At 38.9% G+C, this 23,160-nt stretch overlaps 1 protein-coding gene across 1 annotated transcript in view; it reads right to left on the bottom strand.

The window, feature by feature from the left end:
* CCDC158 (coiled-coil domain containing 158) overlaps positions 1–20,003 on the bottom strand; it is a 39,823-nt gene extending 19,820 nt beyond the window's left edge. Inside the window, exons 1-13 of the mRNA XM_074904441.1 lie at positions 19,901–20,003; positions 14,451–14,695; positions 13,941–14,050; positions 13,352–13,679; positions 12,936–13,011; positions 12,188–12,290; positions 10,276–10,390; positions 6,799–6,918; positions 5,098–5,295; positions 3,415–3,897; positions 2,465–2,654; positions 1,000–1,152; positions 448–560 (exon numbers count right to left, since the gene is read on the bottom strand). Coding sequence (XP_074760542.1) covers positions 448–560; positions 1,000–1,152; positions 2,465–2,654; positions 3,415–3,897; positions 5,098–5,295; positions 6,799–6,918; positions 10,276–10,390; positions 12,188–12,290; positions 12,936–13,011; positions 13,352–13,679; positions 13,941–14,050; positions 14,451–14,695; positions 19,901–20,003 — 2,337 coding nt within the window. The remainder of the gene's footprint in view (positions 1–447; positions 561–999; positions 1,153–2,464; positions 2,655–3,414; positions 3,898–5,097; positions 5,296–6,798; positions 6,919–10,275; positions 10,391–12,187; positions 12,291–12,935; positions 13,012–13,351; positions 13,680–13,940; positions 14,051–14,450; positions 14,696–19,900) is intronic.
* Between the last annotated feature and the right edge of the window lie 3,157 nt (positions 20,004–23,160).

Raw genomic sequence — 23,160 nt, 5'->3', positions numbered from 1 at the left:
ACTGAGTAATTTCTTTGTCACAGAAAATGCTAGAAAGACCTCAATATGCTAGACAGACTCTGACATAGAGAGTTTACAACCACAGCTGCAAAGAACCACCTCAGAAAACAAAGAGGGGAAGCAATGTGGGCCAAATTTAGAAGCATACAGAATTTAGTTGACATTTTTAAAAAGAGCTGGTATGTAAGAGCCTGATTCTCACTGAAACTAGTACTGTTCTATCATGGGGAACAAATATAAACTAAAACCTGTCTTTACATAGAGGCTAATTTATTTGGTGGAGATATTCTCTGATATATGCTAGGGGGAGGACAGGGAGGGTGCCCATTACATCAAATAAAATTATTTTTCATCCTTCCTGGGCCAATTGTGCTTTTGGCCATGCATTCCTCCAAAGAAAAATTTCTCTGAATACAGTTAAATACTTTTACAGGGAGCTCTTGTGACCTTAGCTGCATTTGTCATTGCCTCTTCCAAGAATTTAATCTTGCTCTGTAATGCGTCTATCTGTTCTCTCTTGGCTGTGATCTGCTTCTGCATTCCCCCTGCAACTTTCATGGCTGTAAAAGACAAGGTTAATTCTCAATGAACATCGATTATGCATTCTGAGTTCTGATAAAAGACTCTGGAAGTCAGTTATTAATATCAGCAATATGTTAGAATATGTAAATTGAACCAGGATTCCCTAGTCACTTATGTGTGCAAGCCACCCATTAGAATCAGCTGGAGATTTGTCCAAGGTAGTGGCACCAGACCCATCACACACAGAAGACAATTAAGAGAGCATTCCTTGGAAATATGCATAAAGATCACCTGAGAAAATTCAAAAGTTTTACAGTATGTAATAAACGGTAAAATGAAAATGTTGGCATCTGCAATACTTTATTTCACAAAGTTGCTGGAATATTTTTATAGCATCTACTGAGGGATCAATACTTTCAAAATCCTCTTGTTAAAAAGACAAACGTGTGATTTTGGGGAAATGCAATCCGTAACAACAATTACCATCCAATCCCTCCATATTCTTTAGAGCAGTCCTGGTCTGTTCCAGTTCAGCTTGGGTAGATTTCAACTGCATTTTCAGTCTGTTTGCAGTATTTTCCATCTCCTTGACTTTATCCTGGTAACCTCTCTTCAAATCTTCAAATCCCTCTGGTAAATAAAGTAGGTAAAGATTGAAATTATAGTGTCAAAAAATTATCATTCTTCTAGACTAAAATTACTGATCTCTCACCTACCCTCTTTAAAGGAATATTAGATATGCAGATAACTAAGACATAAGGCAAGTAACATCCACTGCTGACAAATGCACAACTAGTAGTTCATTGTCCTGCATGGCAGCAAAAGCCGTTTCACCCAAAATAAATGTGTTCTTTGGTCACTTGCCAAAGCAAGAGTTCAAGAAAGTGATATAAATCCCCACTGCTGAGTTTGTGTTGCTAGAACCAACTGCATATTGGAAAAGTTAAGGGTATTAGTGAGAGACAGCATTTTGCCCTGTTAATTTTTCTCTCCAGCCACACTTATAACCACTTGGGTCTGAACTGACCTAATTTGTCAAGCATTCCACTGCAACTCTACTTCTCAGCTCTGTTTCTTATCTCTCTCTTCAACCCCTCATGTCAGCCATACCACTGCAAGCCAGCTCTGTGCTCAGACTCTATCAACAGCTTGGCCCTAATTCCTCTATGTTTTTTCACTCCAATAAGCCTTTCCTAAAGCTCATTCACCCTGACAGTACTATAGAAACCTAAGGCAGACCTTTCACGTAAAATCACAGTATCTGTTCAATCCTTACAACATTTAATGAGTTTAAAAGTATAGCCAAGTTGTGAAGAAATAATGTTACCCATGGGTATTTTATAAGAGTACAGGGGTGTGTAGAGAGCAAAGCATGTGAACAGTATCATCTGGCTTCAGTGCAGATTTAAGAGCAGAACTCCCTGAATTCTGGTAGTTGCCTTGGGTCCAGCCCCTAATTTTTTGAAATATTACCTTGATCAGCCTCCCCACACAACAGTTGTGAAAACGCAGGAGTTAGAACATAAACTTTTAAATAACACTGTAGCAAAACTACTCCAAAACAGAAACAACGTTCCACTGTAATTTGACCATAGATGGTTAATGGGATATACTAGGGCTCTTAATTAACAGAGGAAAAAGTGGTCAAGTTTCTATTCTGTGATTTACTAAATCTGTTTCTCTGATCTCCAGAGTGAAGCGGCTTAAGTATTTTTGCTCCAGGTAGTGAGAGACTGCCATAAAGACTGCATTCCTATCATTCTGTGTCAGAATCCCAAACCATGATATAGGTCTCTGAAGCAATCTGACCATCCCATGCTGGCAGGGAACCTTCTTGTGTACCAGCAGCCATATTTGGATTCAGCAAGCAAGCTGCTCTTTTATTTTTAACATCAGCCCAATTTAGCAGCTCTTGGAGCTGAGCTAAGTTGAGGATCCCTACCTGCAAGGCCAGCTAGCTCACTCTGACTGGCTTGAAGTTCATTCATTAGCTTATCTTTTTCCAGTTTCATATCATTAAGTGCATGGAGCCTCTCAGTGCATGTGTTAACCAGTTTAACCTTTTCCAGTTCCAGCTCACTCAGTCTGGCCTCCATTTCATGTATTCTGGCTTCTTTCTCATCCTTTGCAATCTACTTACATAAAAAACAACAGTAACAATGTGTAATATATATAATTATAATAAATAACCACAAAGATGTGCAGTTATCATCATCACTTTAAATCTCAATTGTCAGAGAACAGTTTGGGGCAAGAAAGAAAAAGAGTAAAGCAGACAAATTACTTTTGTGAAAATTGCTAATCCAGGCAAAAAGGGCATAATAAAATCTGACCTGATGGCTTTACAGCATGTTTAATCTTACCAACCATACAACATGAAAATTATTTCCATCCTCTTGTAGCACTACCTCCATATTCAGTTCTAATGGTCAAGTGAAGAGGATGAAATTTCCCACCTGGAGTATCTTTTTACTGAAGATGCTGACCTGCATAAGACTACCATATCCTGTAATTCTTGTCTGAGAAATACCCAGTTTTAAACAGTGTTCTCAGTTTGGAATTCTGAGTGCTCACTGTCTGTTATTTTCCAGTAACACATTGTATTTCTGGTTCTGTTACTGGTGTAGACAATTGTATCATCGAGGTCAGCATGTTATATTCTAACTTTCATAAGCCTTTTGGCAATGGCTTTTCACTTGTGAATTATTCATTTTTGGCAGTAATGTGATAATATTATTCTGCTCTGCCCACTAACTCTTCTAGTGCTGTTAGGCTTCAAGGTGCATTGTCTGACCTGCTTTAAAACCACAGTGTGAGCACATTAAGATACAGACTTAAAACCAGAAAGCATTTACTGTCTTAAGAGACATATATAGAGTATCATTTGCACACCTTAAATTCTTCTACTTTGAATTTCCAGTCATTTATTTCTTTTATAAGCTGAGATTTCTCAGCTTCCATTGCTCCAGCAGTTTGATTGTGCTGACCCACAATCTGGGTCATGTTATCGATTTGTTTTTGGAAAATCTCAACAATTCTTTCCCTCTCTAACATCTGTAGTTTTAGTGTTTCACATGTTGACTGCACACTATGTAAACGGTCCTCTTCATTCTTTAGATCCTGGAGCTCCTGCATCCTATCGCCAAGTTGCGAATGTAGTTTCTTGATTTCCTTATTGGTAATCTCAAGGGTTCTCTCTTTCTCCTGCAGACAGGCTGTCAGATTTGACACTGTCTTCTCAGCAGTCTCCACATCAATCTGTTTGGCTGTAAGATCTTCCTTAACTTTACAAAGTGTTTCCTTGGTTGACTCCAGTTGGACAGTCAAAGACGAGATTCTTCTAATGCTTTCATTTTTTTCTCTAATTGCAGCCATCTGAATAACAGCAATATAAGGATCAACCAAGAGAAATGTTTATTTCTACCTTTAGAATTTCCTGTCACATTTCTGGTTTACTATAGTTCATCTTAAACATCTGAGTTTTACAGAAAAATTAAGTCAGTATGGTCTGGTCTACAATGACTGTGTGATTCTTCTGGTTTTCCTTCCCCTTTATCCATTTTAATAAACGAAGTATTGTTTAGAATATGAGATTTTTAACCATATAAAATGAAAAAATGTTAAAATAATGTAAAAAAATGAATAAACCAGAAATGTTAGTATAAAATTTAGGCTAAAGAACTTTCAAGTGTTAAAACTTGACTGACTGCACTGTAAGATGGGAAAAAAATACTTACATGAATAATTTATTTCCAAATTTATTCCTGCAGGCAGCAATGTGCACCATTTAAAGCACAAAGTACTGTGATTTGGGAACTGCTACTAGTACAAAATAGAAACTGAAGAAAATAATGAACTTCCTGGTGGGAGGATTTTAAAGGAAAAAGAATGGATTGAGAAAATGTAGAACAACCTGTGAGGTAGCACAAGTCTGTGGTTTGGTGGAAAAAAAAGGAATTAACTTGATCTTTATTCATAATGCAAAGTGGGTTACCTAATTACAGCTCGTTTTTGAGGGGCTGAAGGCTTGAAGAAAGGGGAATGTACTTACTACAAGTCAGTGTCTAGGAATCTACTCTGTCAGAAGTAATTCTTTCTGACATAGCACTGCATTCAGCTTAGGGCTATAAACACAAACTTCATTAAGTACTACATAAAGTAAAGCATCTTACAGAAGCACTCACTACTGAAAATACTATCCTCAATAATCTGTTTGTTACATCTGGCAATTTACAAAATGTTGTTTTGGAGGTTTACAGAAAAAATCAAACACATTATCAGCAGAACATTCATCTTCTCCCAAGGTTTGTATGTCAAAAATAAAAATTAAAAATTATGCTTCTACTTCCTCAACAGTAAATGACATGAAGGCTGGACAGGTCAGATTAATAGGAAAAAAAAAATTGCAAATTCTGATTGTCATGTATCTGCATCTTTGGAAGGAAAACTTTGGTACATGAGCTCCAGAGGCCTCCCCACCATGATAACCAGAGTTACAGTATTGCTCTCTGAAGTACAGTCCCCAGTCAGTGCACTTTCTACCCTGAACACTCTCACACTGCATTGCTCACCAACCTGGCGCTCCATTTTTCTGTGACATTCAGTCCGCATTTCCTTCACTGTGTTTTCCATGAGCTGCAATTGCATGTTTTTGTTGTCTAGTTCTCTCCTTAGATGGTCAATGGTGATGCCGTTGTCTGTGTTCCAATCCCAAAACAGCTTGTTCTGCTCTTTTTCTAGACTTAGTTCTATCTCTTTTTTATGAAGTTCAGTCTACAAGAAATTAAAGTCATCTCCCTCCCTGAATCACATTTAGGATTTTTGTGTTCTTTCTCTTAACATTAGCAACATTCAATTACACGATTCCATACCTGAATAGGGACCCCTGCATGGATTTATACTTAGCAGAAGACACAAATATTGGCTAAACCAGTCTGACACCTCCTACATGTTTTCTTCCAACAAAGCAGTAACTTTCAACTTTGTATATTAGTGCTATAATTATTTTGAAGCATGTAAAACCTCAACACTGAAGTCTTTCATGTCATTTATATCTAGCTCAAAATCAGTATAAGCTACAAAATGAAAAAAGATTATATTGTGTCAACATAAAATGAAAAACAGTGAAGCACTACATTACATGCCAAGGAAGGCTGCTCTTAATAAACACCCATCTTTATCACAAGCTAGAATTGTTCACTGCTTGCTTCATTTCATGCAGTAATCTGCCACATGTTTTCCAGAGCTTAAATCTTCTCTCCCTTTGACATAATCCCAACAGTACATAACTAAAATTATAAATAATAATTTAAAATTGAAATACTATTAAAAATACTGACATACACATTTTAGAGCTACTAATTTAAAAAAAAAAGAATTTAAGATGTGCCCAAACTGAATTATCAATAGGCTTTTCTGCTAATGATAACTTTTGCTACTGTTAACTGTCAGCATATTGTTAAAGGTGAAGTAGAGAACTAAGTAGGAAGCTCAGAGTGTTGCAGAATGAAAACATGAGCTGAAGACACACGAACAAAAGGAATCCTAAAATTAGATCCCTAATCTTCAATTATGCAATGATTATTCTGACTTCAGTCTTCTCTATAGTTACATACAATCTGTAGGAAAAGATTTACACTAACATCTTCTTATATGGAATGAAATAATTTCAGCACCTCCTTCAGAAGCAGTGACACTAACCGGACAAACAAACCTAATGAAACCACATGAACTAATATCTCAAAATTCAGTAATTAAGGAATAATCTTATGTAAGAAGAAAAGCAAGGCTAATTACAGTACATGAAGCCAGCTGTGATGAAACCAAGCCTATGTGGGAAAATTTTTTTAAACTGTATGTTCAATTTGTGAATATTCTCAATCAGTTACAAAGGAATGTTTAGTACTGTTAGGAAAATCCTGGATATGTCTTGCAAAATATGTGTTAGGAACCACGGTTCCTTAACAGAGGGATTTAAACTGTGAGGTTAAAGTGAAGATGGCTCAGCAACTTTCATATAATTTGCATAGGATTCAAGGGTTTTGAATTAATCTTAAAGTTAATCTTAATTCTGAATGTCCTGCATCGCTAATGGTAAAAGGCCTTTGGGAAACTTTCTTCACAGCTAATTCAAATTTCTAGTAAAAAGTAATCCTCAAACTTAATTATAAGGGGACTGGTGCACTTCCAAACAAGCAATGTGCAAATCTGAACACCGGCAGTAAGGAAACACTTTTAGAAAGCAAGATTTTTTTCAACACCATCACTTGTTTTTACCAACAATTGATGAATCTGGCCATTCAGACTTCCAAATTCTTGGCCATGCTGATTCTGTTCTGTCTGGGCTTCTGCTATCTCAGAATGAGCTAGGTGCAACTGCTTCTCAAGATCTTCAACCTAGAATAAAGACAAATATTCATTAAGATTTAGCTTAATGTTTTCTATTTGAAATAGTACATTGGATTTCTTCTAATTTTCTTCTAGGTTCTACTCAAAAGAAGTCCAAATATCATCTTTTGGCTCAGCAGTTATTCCCTAGGTGTATTCAGAATTGTGTTGTCTTCTTTTAGTGATGAAGCTCAATTTCATTGCAGAGTTAACTGAAATTCCTGAGAATGAACTGGTTCCATCCTGATCCACAGCTCTTCAAAAATTCCTTACCTACACCATGAACACTGAATGGAATGGGAAAACCATTCAACCTCCTTCCTTGCTTGATTTGCAGTACTACCAGTTAGCAAAGCCAATATAACACAACTATGAATAAAACACAATTTACATGGAATCATTCAATTATAAAATCCATGAAATTTCCTACAGTGCTCTTCTAATAAACACTTTAGGATCTGCAATCTCTCATTTGGCTAATACCAAAATCTGGGCATTTCCTTTCTACTTCCTTAAAAATGTTTTATCAGCTTGTGACAAGAGATAATACCTTCCCTTCCTCTTCTGCCCCCCACCCCCTCTTTAATGCATACAATTAGAATGATGACATAACTCTTTCCAATTAGTAATGGACCATTTATGGAGGGCTAGTCCCAAAACCTCATGTCCTTCACCAAACAGGGGCTGGGAACATCAGGATGATATGAGAGGATGTTGTCAAAAAAAGTTTTGAAGATTTTTTAATTAAGTTTTTCTTCCCCAAAATCGGATAAAATCAGTAATCTTCTCTTTCTAGAGCTCCAATGCCTAAGCAGTAGGACGTTATCAGGGTCATTTTGTCCTGTAATTGCCTGAGTCCTTTTTGAAAGGGGTTTTTCCTCATCTCGTGGAGCCCTCCATCAGGAGAAATCTCAGTAAATCCTAGGTTACTTCTCCCTGAAACCCTCCTTACACAACTACTCCATATTTCCACAGAAAATCTAAGCCTGAAGTACAACTTCTACAGAGCTCAGTGACAATGTACATTATCAACAGGGCTTTTGCATACAGTGACAGAAAGAGCTGTCCTCACACAGGGCCTCTCCTGTACAATTAAGCTGATTTAGGGAGAATTTGGTCCCAAGCATATATTCAGCCATATTCACTTTGTGTTTAACGATACAGTGAAGCTCTTCAGATGGACTAGGCCTAACAGCAGGTTTGATGGAGCTAAGGCAGGGAGGTATACTCCTTCACTATGAATACATTAAGAAACGTGCAGACAAACAGTAGTAGTCACTTTCTCTGACAGGATGTAGGCATATGAGATGATGGTCCAGTCTACAACATTTTTTAATAAAGATATTAACATAGGCATATCCAAACAGAACACTTACGCATTTACATTTATATCCACTAAGTACCAGATTTTCTGACTGCTGAAACTGTCTGGTATCAACAACTTACACTAGCTTCGGTTTTTACACACTCCCTTGAAAATTTTAGTTGCTAAGGTCTTCTCCTACCAGATAAGCTGTGGAGAAATGCTTATTGTAAGAGAGACATACAGTTGTAAAGGCTTTAGTTAGATTCTCTCTCACAGCTTCCCAGGAATGACTCCACATAACAGCCTGAGATCAAGTGATTTCAGCTATCAACTTGTCTCTCACTAAAGTCTACCTTAGCAATTCAGTGTAATATACTTCCTAGTCAAAAGCAATTTTTATTGGACCAAGTAGTGTAATCTTTTATAGATATACAAACCCAACATCTTCTGGAGTTGGTAGAGCGTGAAAAACAGCCTTAAACTGATTCCCAGTTTCCAATTTTACACCTGTTATGAGGTAAACATTATGAAAGGGTACATGCCTAAGGAATACACACACCAGTTATAGCTATATATGTGATATGACCTTATGCTGTGCACTGCATGATTTAAATCAAAAGAATTCAGGTAAACAGACCTAACATAAAAAGCATACCGTATACTGTACTCTTTCTTGAGGGTGAAGTACAGTAATGGAGATTAATTTACAAATTCTCCATGGTTCAGTTATGATGCTGTGAGAAGTCACTTTCAGAACCGACTAGTTTGAGTTTTGGTATGTGTTAATTAAGGGGATTGATAGAAGGGGAAACCTACAGAAATTATAAATCACAATGTCCTTCCTGCTCTGCTTTATAGTGCAAATACACACACACCATGGCTCCACAGGCTTGATCTGCACATCCCCGCCATTCCATTCTCAGACCTTTTTGGATCAGAGACTATCAGCTCTGCCAAACTTCACAGCACTCCTGTGACCTGAGCCTTCCATTTCCAGTACTATGTAGGAGAAGGATGCCTAAATCCTCATGTCTTGTAATCTAAGCTTGATTTGGATCCATCAACCATTTCTGCATGGGTCAGCTCCACTAATTTTTAAAGAGAGTGGAAAGCAACTGTTTTCAGGTAATTTTCTAAGGAAAACATGAATTATCTTTCACCAAAAATAAGAAAGAATTTAAAGACAGTCAAATTATTTATAAAACTGGAATCCAAAGCAGTGAAATAAGTGAAAGATACAGCAGATGTGATATGGAAAGGGGATATAAAATGCTGCAGTTAGTGACATGGCGGAGATTCTGTGGTGGCACTGCAAGAAGTTCTCTCCATTTGTCAGCAGTGACTGCCTGCTCTACTACCCGAAAGAAAGTTGGTGTTCAGGGATAAACGTGGTTAAAAAAACATTTGTCAAAACTAATGTTTTCTAATGGGATTAAGAAACAGTTTGAATACACAGGTGCTGGCCAGCCTCTCCTTTTTGCCTGTATTATAGCCTGCTAATAAGAAGCCTTTGGATTTCAATGAATGTTAAAGATTCTTAATTCACAATGGGGCATCTCTGGGAACCTAAATGCTTCTTAGACGCTGCTGTAATCTCTATGTTCTCCCATCCTTGCACTTACCAAGAAAAAGTTAGCAAAGAAATTTTCTGGGCAATACAACTTAAATAAGAAGCTATTTTTATTGCCTGTTTTTTCTGAGATACTGTCTAGTGGTATAGTGGAACAACGTTCTTGTCCTGCATGTGCAAGTGATGTCCGTGGTGCAGAATCATTTTATGTATTTCCAGAAGGCATCATTTATAGTATGCTCTCAATACATTCAGCAAAACTAGTTTGTATTTAACAAGTTTTGCAAAGCTATTTTGTGTTAGAGAAAGATACCGTGTTCTTAAAAATAATACAAACAGAGTTAAGGATAATGTAATTTATCTTATTGTCCACAAAGCTTTCCTGAAGCAATCTCTTATCAAAAGACCTTCCTTATGTATCCAGAACATTTCAGATATCCACATACCCAGTTGCATTGTCACTAATGCTAACACACAAATCCATACACACCTTGTCTTCATACATCCTCTTAGCTTCTCCTAATTCAGAACACAGCTGAGAAACTGTAGACTCCAGGTGACTGACTTGATGTGCATGCACTGAATTTTGGTTTCTTGTTTGTTCTCTAAGAAAAGTTTTAGGTGGAGAAATTAGAAACTGTAAGAACCATCAAATCATGAAACATTTGTGGTTGTTTTCACTGCAATCAGTATGACCACTTACTGCCTAGAAGTACAATTATCATTCACAGTGAGATCACACAAAAATTACACCTTCTTACTAGTTAGTACTTTTTGCTCCCTGACATCAATAACATAAAATTACATAAACTGTAATCTTAATACTTTTTATTACTGATGATAACTCATTTATTCTCAAGAAAGTTCTAAGAAAGCTAAGTGTGCTTTCAAATGCACCCCAACTATTTTATAAGCAGAACTGAGAAGCATTTTGTTATCAGCTGTTCAGTCTCAACGATTTAAGTCAGGTATTAATGTATAAAGATATTTAAATCTCATCCATAGTTTGCAACACTGCATAGGATGTCCTCATTTAACTGATATACTGAGCCCTGATTTCTGAGTCATCAAGTGGCCAGTGAGAATTAGTGTCTTTTTATTCTCACGCAATTGTTACCAAAGTCAATGGTAACAACATACCTACTTATCCCAAATGAAAATTACCCTTTCTTTAAAATTACCATTCATTACTATTTGTACATGTATGCAAATAGTCCCAACTGTTTATTCATTCTTGGATGTGATTCAACTGATAATGCTGCTGGAAATTAATTTTGTATCTGAATCCATACAACATTTAGAAGGCAAAGGTGATGGTGCTATGCAGCCACAGCTCTTAGCTTACATACTCTTTCATTCATTGACTGTACCCATGTACTCTGCAGAAAATGTTCACAACTCAGAGAAGAGATTCATCATTCCAAAAGCTGGTGGCAAGAACAGATCTGACAGCTTGAGCCAGTTTGTATTTCCACTGACTTTGCTGGCCTTATTCTTCTCCTCAACCACAGCAGCCTGAGAAGAGAACCTGAGTTTCCTGATTCTCAGTCGAGAACCAGCCTGAGTTTCTCGATTCTCACAGTCTGCCTAATGCATGGCCATTCTGTCTCTCCTCTATGTGATAAGTGATCAAGGGTAATTTGCAGATCAAACGGGGGTTTTAATAAAAGGAATGATCTTGTTGCAACTGATCTGAGAACGTCCTGTCTGTCTGGCAAGGGAGAAAGGACTTAGGTGCGAGGTTGCAAGATGTACTGTCTCAAGGCAACTGTTAAACTGCAATCTTATATTACCATGACAACTGCTGAACTTTTGTCTTTGTTTAGTTTAGACCTTAGTGTAAAAGAGATTAGTTTTGTAATTTACAACTTCACAGCTCCTTGTTAACAAATGCACAACCCCCACTGTTATGTGACTGAAAGCCTAACTATTTGCTCAAACCTACAAACCGACCTTGAAGCTAGCGCCAGTCTTAAAGACGTTATAATAACAAAAAGAAGCTGAGAGGCGTGCCGAAGATGTCGAAACCGACCTCCGTGAGGATAAAAAGTCTGTGTTACTTGTCGGAATTTGCGAGCCTTGGGTAGAGCTGCGACTCCCCCGGCCGCCCAGCGCGCTGTTTTTTCCTTTCCTACCTTAATAAATGTTTAGTGAATTTATTTCGGACTCTAGTAATTTAATTCAACTATAACACTCTATATAGCATGGTTTCATGTTTTTTTCGGTTTTTCCATTTTTTCATCATTCCATAATTTACGCAAGGGCTGCTTAACTCTTCAAAGAAAGACACCAAGAAACCACCAAGAAACCAAAAGTGTAGGGCAGAGTAGAGTATACTAGCAGCATAAGCTTTCTCTCAAGGTTAGTCTTAACATTTTTTACACTATAATCAAAAAATATACTGAATGATCTCCATCTGGTTATTTTCATAGCTGTGTACACTGTTAGCTTTATCAGTTAGTGCTGCCACCTCCTGTTCATGCTCACTTATTAGCTGCTCAATTCCATTTCAAAAAGAAAATACTGGTTATCATTTTAGTCTTGGCAAACTGACTTCTCCACTGAAGAGGTAATGATACTTTTCAGTAGTCAGAAATGTAATAATTTTGATGTTCCACTGCGAATGAGATATTCTGTATCCAGTCACTGACCCTTTTATTTTGATTACTGTATAATTTATTATACCAAATTTGATTTGGTTACTGTATAATTCAGGTGGATAGCTGGAGAAATTAGGACTTCTTGAACAAGGAAGGATAAAGCTTTTCGAGAAATTATTAAGCTGATGTAACCACCAAAGTGATTACTTTCAACCTTTTCTTTTAACAGTGGAATGAATCTCCCAACAAATTCTAGATTTCCACCTAAATGACCAATCACAATTACAAAAATAAGGTGTAGAGATTCTTCCAAAATATTTTTTGATGCTGTGAATAAAACAGGAAATTGTCAGCATGGAAGGAAAAAACAGCAGAAAGTCAAGAGCAAATAAACATCTGGAACGGAACAATTACTAAGTCCTCCAAAATATTGCTTCTGTGCCCTTGCTACTCCCCACCCCCTATATCATCAGCATCAGAAAAGAAATATGGAGCATGGGAAAACATGTCTATTTATGTTTTATCAATAAATAAATGGAGAACAGGTACCTATTTTGATGTTGCTGAAGCAGAAGTTGTTTTTGGGTCTGTGAATCTTTTTTCAATAATTCAAGTTCTTCTTTGACCTAATGTAAACAGATGACAATGCTAACCCCTAAAGAAAACACAGTCTAAACGTAGTTTGCAAAGTATAATTTCCTTCATTTTGCTTCTACCTTGGAACTGTGAAAATATGTACAGTAAAGGTTAAATTCCAGCAATAAATGCAATCTCAAGTTGGGAACAGTGTAAAAGGCTGGCATACCAGCACCTGCCATCTTAACTGCAAAGTAGCATTTGTACCTCTTTATGCCATAACCATTTTCCTTAGGGCAGTTTAGATGGAGCTCATGGAGTTTTCAAAAATATTTTCTAAAAAACAGAACACATTGTGTTGGAAGGAACAGTAGCACATTCTTCACATACCAGGACAACCTTTTCTTTGAGGTATGACACCTCTGAGTCTAAATCTTGCAGGATGTCAGCAAAGGTTGTGCTCAGGTTCTGGATGTATAGGCTAGTAATATTCTCACGCTCATAGATTTTCTTGCCTGTGCTGTCTTCGTAGTCCCTTAGGATGCCACGTAGTTCCAGAAGTACTTCCTCATGGCTGTGGACCATCTTTTTCAGATGCTCAGTTTGGCTGTCAGCCTCCCTCAGCATCTCCTCCAGCAGCTGGTTGGCATCTTCCAGCTCTTGAATAGTCTTTTTTAGCTGTATTTTTACATTCTCCTGGCTCTGGGATTCCTTTTGTCTGAATTTGGAAGCCAAAAAAAAAATTTAGAAAACAGGATTCACAACATGGATTTTTATCTTGACTAATAGGTATAATACTTATGTTGATTAACTGCTGTTTTTTTACAAGTACATATTAAGCCATTTTCTAAACCAAGGTACCAGCCACAGTCTCATTTGTCTTCATTCCTGAGGGTAAACTTCTCACCTAGGAGATCTAGTGTGCCTCTCAAAGCCAATACATACACTCTCCATAATACATGTCTCTTGGTCTGCATACCTAGTATCCTGAAGTGCATCTCTTTCCAACTGCACTTCCATCAGTTTGGTCTGCAAATCAGCAATGATCAGTCTTAAATTGATTTTCTGTTGCTCATGGAGCTCAGTGGTCTAAAGGAGAAAAAAAATAACCAGCCAAACTGAACCAACCAAAATACTCAAATACATAACCTAAAAAAATGAGGCTGAAAGCAGCATGGGTATAGGAATGAAGAGATTTTTAAAATTTTAAATTTTTAAATATTTCTTAGTTAACCAGCTAGTCACATTGCGCTGCAGTAGACTGACTATGCATGGAACACTGTTACGAGGATTGTGCCAACAACATTACTGCTCATTGCCTATTTCTGTCTGTCAAATGGTATGTGGGAATCATGATGGCCAAGTATAATTTACAGCAGCCAAGACACTGCTCAAAATAGCACTGGCAAAACTGTTCAAAGACTCAGCGATGACAAAAACAACAAAAGCTCATCTGTACTTAAGGAGCTGACCCAAATTTGCAACTCACTTCATTCAGCCTCTTCTGCACATGTCTACCTTTCCATGAGTATTCTTCCAGAATGTTTTCCATGTGTTCTTCACCAGCATCATTTAGAGTTTTCTCCTCAGAATCAGTATGTATTTCATATTTGGAACAGAAGACACTATCATGTGGACTGCTACCAGTATTAGAAGAGGCTGAGTTTTCCACCACTGTGCTGAGAATGGGAGAAGCTAAAACATTCTGATTGCTGAGAAATGGGCTAGCAGCACCTGAAAGGCAGATAAATTTAACTGTTGAAACAAGAGTTGTTATACGAGAATAAACCATCATCTGTAGAAACTGGGCATTAGTGCCTCTCAGCGACTATCTGTCAACAGTCAAACGTAGGAACAACAAACCCAGTCTATTCTAGGGTTGCACACTGGGTGGGGAATGCCACAGTGTTCAAAGGAGAACACTTCAAAACTGCTCTGCCTTTACCTTGGGCTTGTGTCAACAAGAGCTGTTCAAGATACAGGGCCTAAAGAGGATTCAAAACATGAACTTATGAGCACCTTTCTAGATCACATAATAGTCTGCAGTGTTTATAGTGATTTACTCCAAAATTTTGTTCTGAAATCTGTTTAATACTTGCCCATGGAAGGCCTACTGCCACTTGGTAAAGATTCCTCATGACTCAAATAATGTATTGTTGATTCCACTGGGAATTTGGTGATTTCTTCATGGAGTTTCAGAGCCTCTTTTGTTTGTCTTTCCAGAGCCTCCCTGCAGAACAGCACATAGAAACATATGCTGAAAAGGCAGGACTGAATGCAGAAGAGTATCCAATTGCAGTGTGTCACAAAAGCAACCTGAAATGAGTAACTGAAAAGAGAAGTTAAACCAAAGAATTTATTTGGTAACGTTGTGATTTCCTGGTTTGCACTTATATTTGGTGACACAGTGCCACATCTTCACCTGCTGCAACTTCAGTGTATTCAACTGAACTATCATGTTTTGCCACTAGCAGGCGTAATATATAAAAGTCCAAACAAGTAAAATAACACTTCATCAAATAAACAGATCTAAACTGGTTTATCTTCTGAATTCCTTTTATTTCCACATTTTTTCTCCGAGCTGATCAATAAAATGCAACCTTACTGACACAAAACTGTTACTGTTTGGTCAGTCAAATCTACAGAAATCTGTGAAATACTTCACTGCAAGCATAATAAGAAACATCTTGGAGAACTTGTAGAATAGAAGAAGTGTTTGGTTATATAAAACCTCAAGCACAGAAGAAAGGAAACCTGTGCTGATTCACACCATCTTATGTTACTGGAATTGTTCAGACAACAGATCTTTTGCTACATTCCTGGAGGAATGAGTGTCTGCAAAGAAAGTAGACAGATAAGATTAAAAAAAAAAAAAAAAAAAGAGAGAAAAATGAATTTTTCTGACCAAAAGAGAAAGAAACCCAGTCTAAGTGAGAATAATAGGTAAGTTTTGGCAGTTCACCTACAAGCTGTAAATAGAAGAAAGCTAAGAGGAAACACAAAGAAAAAATTGTTGAGGGCCAAAGAGGAATCTGAAATTATGGAAAAAATTTTAAGTGGCAAGCCTACAAGTGAGGGAGGAACATGAGATCAGCAAGGAGAGCAGCTCCTTGTTTCTTAGTGTTAGTAGTGTTGTGTCTACATAGCAGGACTGTGACATTCACAAATGACCCAATTACAACATGCACAGTTGATTTCTGCCCACGCAGCACTTTTTTTTCACAATGCAACAAGTCCCTGTGTCTGTGCACTGCACTTGCTATGCCACCTCTGCATTTGTATTAACACATCCTGATAAACCTGAATTTTCATTCTATAACATTACTGATAAAAAATATTAGAGGACACAGATGCAAGCAGAGGTGCAGAGCAGGTGGGAAAAAATCCTGAGGAGTCTGTTACCCTGAAGGTGGAAAGAAGAGGCATCAGCTACAGGCAAGGGCAGAAGTTCTATCAACACTGCCCTGTTACTGTGGGGTATAACCTAAACACATAAACAGGTTAAAAGAATGACTAGACAAATCCCCAGGACTAATAAATTTGATAGTTGCGACAGACATTCAGATTCAGTAGGTCTTTACATTCTAATTCCCTGGACACTGAGATATACTAAGCAAAACCATATTTTTTCCCTTTTTTCTATGCATCAACTACTACACACTGGTGCACTAAGCACAGTAGTGAGATGACACTTCGGTTTGATCCATCAGAGACTGAATGAAGCAGTATATCAAAGCTTTAGAAAGAAAAATACCACTACCATTGTTCTCAGCTGGCCATTAATTTTCAAACTCATTAATGATCCTTCTTTGGGAGAAACTTTCAAATATTAGATACACAACAGTATTTAAAAATCACTAAATCCAACCACCATCTTCTAGGGGGACAAAAAAATTAAAATTACCCAAACCAATAAAATAATTGAATTTCACTTGTCTAATGCTGAATGATTCTGAATCTAATAGTAGGAAGAAGCCTGGACCCCTGCAAATTCATTATCAAAAGGCAGTACTATATCCTGCTATTTGTGCAGAAATCCTATTGCCAACAGGAAGAACTCATTCTACTGTGGATAAAAATTATCCACAGTTATCCTGGTACACAAATTACAATGATCAGTGTAATTCAGCCTTCACATTAGAGTGCCTTGGGCACCATAACCTGAAATTTTGTGTTCACGTCTTTCCTGTCACTTTAGTATGACAGACTACACATTAGGAATCTGTTAGCTTCCATTTTCAGTGAGTCTGCTGTTTATTGTAATGACAGATAGCAGGTACAGGAATTTATCTAATAAGAAACAAAACCTGTGTAGTACCTTAATGCCTGGATATTCTTGCTCATTGTAACAGCACCTGTGAAGAAAAACATGTGTCTTTATGTTCTAATATATTAACAATCAATTTTATGTAATAAAAATGAATTTTGCACATCTGATTGCACATCTTTTGCAGGAAGAATGAAAGGATATTGATGGAGATAGTTTCTCTCCGTTTTAAAGTCTTATGCTTTGTTTTGTCAGGATGAACGTTATAAGTGCCCATTAGCATCACCTGTTAAGTTTTGCAACAACAGTTAAGTGGCAAACCATATACACTACCACTTGCTATGCTGTTTCCAGATATTCTCTGCAAGAAACACTGAAGATGAGACTTCTATAAACAACTGCCTTGATCTCATTTACAAACGTTGCTTATTCCAATCTGCTTAATTAAAGCCAAACGGACTTTTTTCTCACAAAAGTGCTTTTTGAAGTATGCCCAAAAGAAAAACTGAAGTCCGGAGCGAGCCCAATGTGGGCAAGTCTAGACTTGTATGTTTTGAGTTTTGAAAGCATGATTGCTTTTAACATATTGCCCTTGTGGGACAAGTCTGTGAACCTTTTCCTCAGGGGGAAGAGGGGAAAAAAAAAAGGAAAAAATTAAGAAAAATTTATTACTTGGGGGTAGCTTGAGCCAGGTGGTATTTGATGGAGTTTTATTTGAATTATTTGGATTTTCCTGGGTGTCTGGTCCTCTGGGAGACATGGGACTACACTATAAGTCAAGAGGTAGCTGCAGTATCAGTTTCCATACCATGGATAATTTGACACCTTCAACATACCCATTTGACTGAAAAAGACCATCATGGGTGCTTCCTAAGGACACATAATGGAGGAAAGTGGAGCCCTTTATCCCAACCCCCAATCCAAAATACCAGAAGTGCTTCCTTTACATGAAAACACTGCCTCCAACCCTCACATAGCAGCCCCTGAAAGTTCAACTGCGCCTTGACAACAGGACCATTTCTCCTAAACCTGGACAGACCCTACCACTGCCCCCTCTCTGCCTGCGTTTCCTTCGTGGCGGAGGGCGAGGGCGGCAGGGGCTGTAGCAGATGGATCTCCCTGGTGGTGACAGTGGTGCAGGTCCAGCCCAGCGGGGACAGAATGTCTGCCACATGAGACCACCTGCCTTTCCATGGCGGGAAATGAGGAGGGCCCTGAGCGCCCTGACCAGCCTCTCCCGCCTGTGTGGGTCCGTCCCAAAGTCCCTCTACCCTCTCTAAACCCTCCATACCTCTGCTCCAAGGGGCTTTTTACCTCATCAGGGTGTGCACCCGTTACTGGCTCCCCTGAGAGGCTGCTCCCTCACGGTGAGCTATCTCACCCCTTTCTCCAGCCTCCTCCCTGGGAAGGGGCCCTGCTGCGGGCTGTGACCCGATCCTCTTGGGAGTTGCCTGCTTCATCTCAGCATGGCCTCAGGGAAGCTGTGACGTGGAAGCCAGTGGCCATGAAACCCAGGCACCATCCCCACTCCCTTCCCACGACAGCGCTCAGCCCCTCAGCCCCAAAATGGCTTCTCATGTATGTCCCCCTTAGGCTGTAGGCACAGGAGTTAAGGTGCCCTCATGGTGGCTGGATTGTGATGGCAGGTGATTTAATTATGCCGTACTTAAGACTGGCAATAAAAATCCTCTTATACAGGCATAGGGGAGGGCCTGGGTCATCTTCCTCATGGCATTTGGCTAGCAAGGTAGCACATTTCAGAGGATGACTGACAGCAGAAATTGGGGTGAGGAGACTCCTTCCCACCGGAGAAAAGGCCAGAGGGCCAAAAGCATCTTCCCAGAAATCCAGTTTGAAAATAAAAATTAAAATATTTTTAGTTTTACACCAAACTCTTCAGAGATGAAATGTTTTCGAATTCCCAAAGGTGATTGCCCGACTGGTATTTTCAATTCTCAGTGAGAGTGGGTGCAGAATGAAGAGATGATCACTTCACCAGTGAAAATTATGTGGCTGACTGTCCCATTTTATCTTGCTTTCAGGAGTGACGATGCAGATGTCAACAGGCTGACACACCACATTACAAGTTTCCAGGAACATGTGTGTGAACTGGGCCCAAAACAAAATCATCAGAGAGCTGAAGAATTTAAGTCGGAGCAAACTTTGGAGACAGACATGTATGTTTATATACTTAAATACCTGACTAAAACCACATAACTATTCCTCAACGGAGAACACACCATTTTAATTTGCAAGAAAAGAAAGCCAGTCACCTAGTGCTAAAAGACAAACCTAAAGACAAAGGAAGAAATGTGGTTTTACATGGACTACTTCAGACTGAGCTAAGAAATGTTAAGAACTAGACAGCTGAAAACAGACCTCTGGTCTCCACTCACCTAGCTGCAACCACGCTCCAGAGTTATGAGTGCACCAGCAGCAAAAAATGCAAGCAGAAGATGGAAAACAACTCGAAACAAGAAGGATTTTCTATTGCACAACCCAGAAAAAGAGGCAGCACTGAAAAGATACGTTTTTCTTCTATCCATGGAGAAAAGAAGCAAAGGAATTTATAGGTTAAGTACGCTATACAACATCCTGAAGCCAGATTTCAATGCTCAGTCACAGGTGTTAACAAAGCATGAAAACTCATCCGGGAGGCGGCCCGCACCTACCTCTGACAGACACCGGTGAGGTTTGGTTCTCTTTTATTTTGGACGGTGCACTGAGGTTTTCCGCCTTGCTGTGGGGCTTGGAAAAGAGGGGGGCACTGATCATCTCGCATTTGCTCCGGCTTTTGCCGTGTTGCGGGCTGTACATCCAGCTCCCAAACCCCTCCTGAACCACTGGAGCGGTTGGGAGCCATTTGCCCCTTACCCTAGCCCCTTTGCCCGACTCGGTAGTCTTGGGAACAAACTCCTCCTCTGGAGCTGATCATGTGCAAGAGGGGGAACCAATAAACGCCTCATCCAGTGCTTGTTTTCTCTGCAAAGTGGCATTCAAAGTCCGGCTTCAGCGGGAAACTTGATAGCTTTTCCCCTTGATTGGGGCCCTGGCGGGGTGCTTTCTGCAGAGCATTACCTCTCCTGGCGGCAGGTGCTTTTTTTGTCTAGTGTTTCGTTAGAGACCGGCTCTTGAGCACCCCAGCCTCTTAGCTGCTTCCCTCTACCACTCCTGAAACAGCAGTTATAACCTGGGGACAGAATAACTCTTTTAGGATGTAATTCCTGAATAACTTTTCTCCTATTTGTGGAGTATCTCTGAGAAGAAAAAAATCTAAGAACACCACGAGTTTGCCAGCAAGATGCAAATATAAACTTCTTGTGTTTAATCCATTACTCCCACAGAGAGGACTATGAGCTGTGCAGGGGAGCTAGAGCTTCAGAGGAAGGTAATGGAGTAATTTATGCCAGCAGAGGCATTCTAAAATACCTGGGCCGCACCCACCAGTCATTTCGGACTTGGTTAAATGCATTAATAATGGGTTTAATTGTTAAATAATAATCTTATTTTGGGGGAGAAACACACCTCCCACCAGCCCACCCTTCCCCCATCCCAGTTAATCTGTCTGAACCTCCTGTGCTTCTTCATATGCCACATATCAAACATAAATGTTTGCAGAATTTGGCCTGCTCTTTACAAGATGAACTCAGACACAGGGCTGGTTATCACAGCTTGCTGCGTTGTCTGGCTTAACAATAAGAGCACCTGGCCGTGGTGCCTCATGTGACTTTAGCTGTAATCCATCTTGCAAGAAACAATTGCAAGCAATATCTTGGCACAGAAATCTCTGATCTCAGCAGATGGGTATATCTAAAAGCTGTCCAATCATCTATACAGCGCACTAAGATAAAGATAAATATTACACAGCTGTTCAATTAAATGAGGTGATAGCTGCCCTGGGTATTTTGTGCTTCTTTTTCTGAAGTGTCTGAGTCTCAACAAGGAAACCCCTTTAGCATAGTAATACTTGATAATTCCATGTAATCATGCAATCTTTTATTAATTTAGTGTTAGAATGAGGACTTATCTTTGATGTCCCTGTTTTTGTGCATCTTGTTAATTTAGTCCATTCAGAGTGCAAAATGGCCTGTTTCTCTGAAATACATAGAAAATCAGAGACTAGTACTGCTGAAGTGGCCTCAGTGTTGTTACAGTTATAATGCTTGTATGACAACAACAGCCTACATGTTGTAAGGTTTTGACTGTGATGACTCTGTTTTGATTCGAACTATTGTTTCAGCAGGGTGATGCTCTGTCCATAGCATCAGATAAGTGAAAATTCAGATGTAGAGAGAAAATCTGCAGTTCTGAATTCAGATACCCTGAATTCACCTCCTTCAATTATGACAGCACTTGTGCTTTCCTTAGAGGGATGGATCTATTCCTCACCTTGGCGTGTTGCTTTTCAGTTTGCTTTGAGTAACTGAGGGACTCAGACCTATTTTGTGCCAGAGGCAATATTATATGGAAAGGCTTTTTTATGTTCACCAAAGAAAATTCTTTGTTTTCAGACTTCAAAGACCAGTGCCTTTTCCAACACAAAAAGGATTCATGGGGTTTGCAGCTTACTTACGTTTCTCAGCTTTGTTCTTTCCTTTCATTCTCAGATCTCTGACTTTCCCTTTCTCTATCTGATTTTTCATATTTTACCTGAGGCCTGTCCAGAAAAGCAGGCTTATTCTGTGTCCTGGAAGGAAGATGATCTCAAATCCAACCTGGAATCTGAGCAGAGCTTCCCTGTGTAGCCCTAGGAATGTCTCTCTAGAAACAAATTTTGAACATTGGTAGTTGATTGCAATCCCCTTGAGGCCATACATATGTGTCCTTTTCTGTAATTTCTTCTTTCAGATGCAAGACTGACATTTTACTGAGTCAAGTGGATCGATATGTTACAGTCAGCTCAAGCTGTTTGTAGCTAAGTATAGAAAAGCTGTATTTCCTATTTACTTGTTTCTTTTTTATATATACAATAAACCTTCAGGGAAATTGTAACCCCAAGAAGGAATAATTCACTTCTTAAGGGATGCTGGGCTGATTCAGGAGCATTGTGTCTTTTGACACATATTTTGTTCTGTTCTACTGCAGATTTACGTGAATAGCTTCAGGACTTGGGGGGGGGAGGAAGAAGCTGTGGCCACTGGTGCTTGAAGGCTGACTATTATTTAAAATTCCTGAAGCTCTTCAGCTTATAGAGACCTGTCTGGAAGAAAAAGAGAAGTTGCTCTGTGATAAAACCAATTAGCTAGGAAAAAGAAGCACCACTTTGATTTCTCAGCCTCTCATGCTTCATGTATGACCATGAGCAAGTCACCCATTCCCTCTCTATCTGTGAAAGGTACGAAGACCCACATTTCTATCCCCTTTTGTTCACCTTGACAGTTTAAAATATAAATTCTTTCAAACAGGGCTATTGCAAGCCTTGTCCTCTCTCAGAAGCAGTTTGCACACAACTAGAAATAGAAAAGACTGAGAAAGCAGGAGCAAATGTGAGATGATCGGTGTTCTTCTCATCCTGAACTTTTTGTCGACCTAATTGTGATGACAGTTTTCTGACAAACAAAACATACCGGGTAATCAGTTACACTCTGCTCTTCTGATGTCCAACTCTGAGCCATTTTGGTATGTTACTCCTCAGAAGTCCTTCAGTAGAGATGAGGGCTGCTTTATTTTGTAAAGCTGCTCTTTAGAGGTAAGTTGTGAATCTGCTTCCTTTGAACTTATAGGATATAACCAAACAGCAGGTAGATAATACTAAGCATAGTATTTAATTCCCCAGCTAAAAACCCAGTAACAGATGTGTACAAAACTTAGGAGCTGAATTTCCTTTCTTTGATTTCTAGGTTTACCTTTAATCTGACCCAATGACTTGCCACCTCAGGGACTCAGGTAAGATCAATAAACACCACTCTGAATATTTAGTAAAGATTCTGCT

This window comes from Athene noctua, chromosome 4 (assembly GCF_965140245.1).
Source record: "Athene noctua chromosome 4, bAthNoc1.hap1.1, whole genome shotgun sequence".
Classification (NCBI taxonomy): domain Eukaryota; kingdom Metazoa; phylum Chordata; class Aves; order Strigiformes; family Strigidae; genus Athene; species Athene noctua.
Note: the sequence above shows the minus strand (reverse complement) of the source record. Positions and strands in the feature narration are given on the sequence as shown.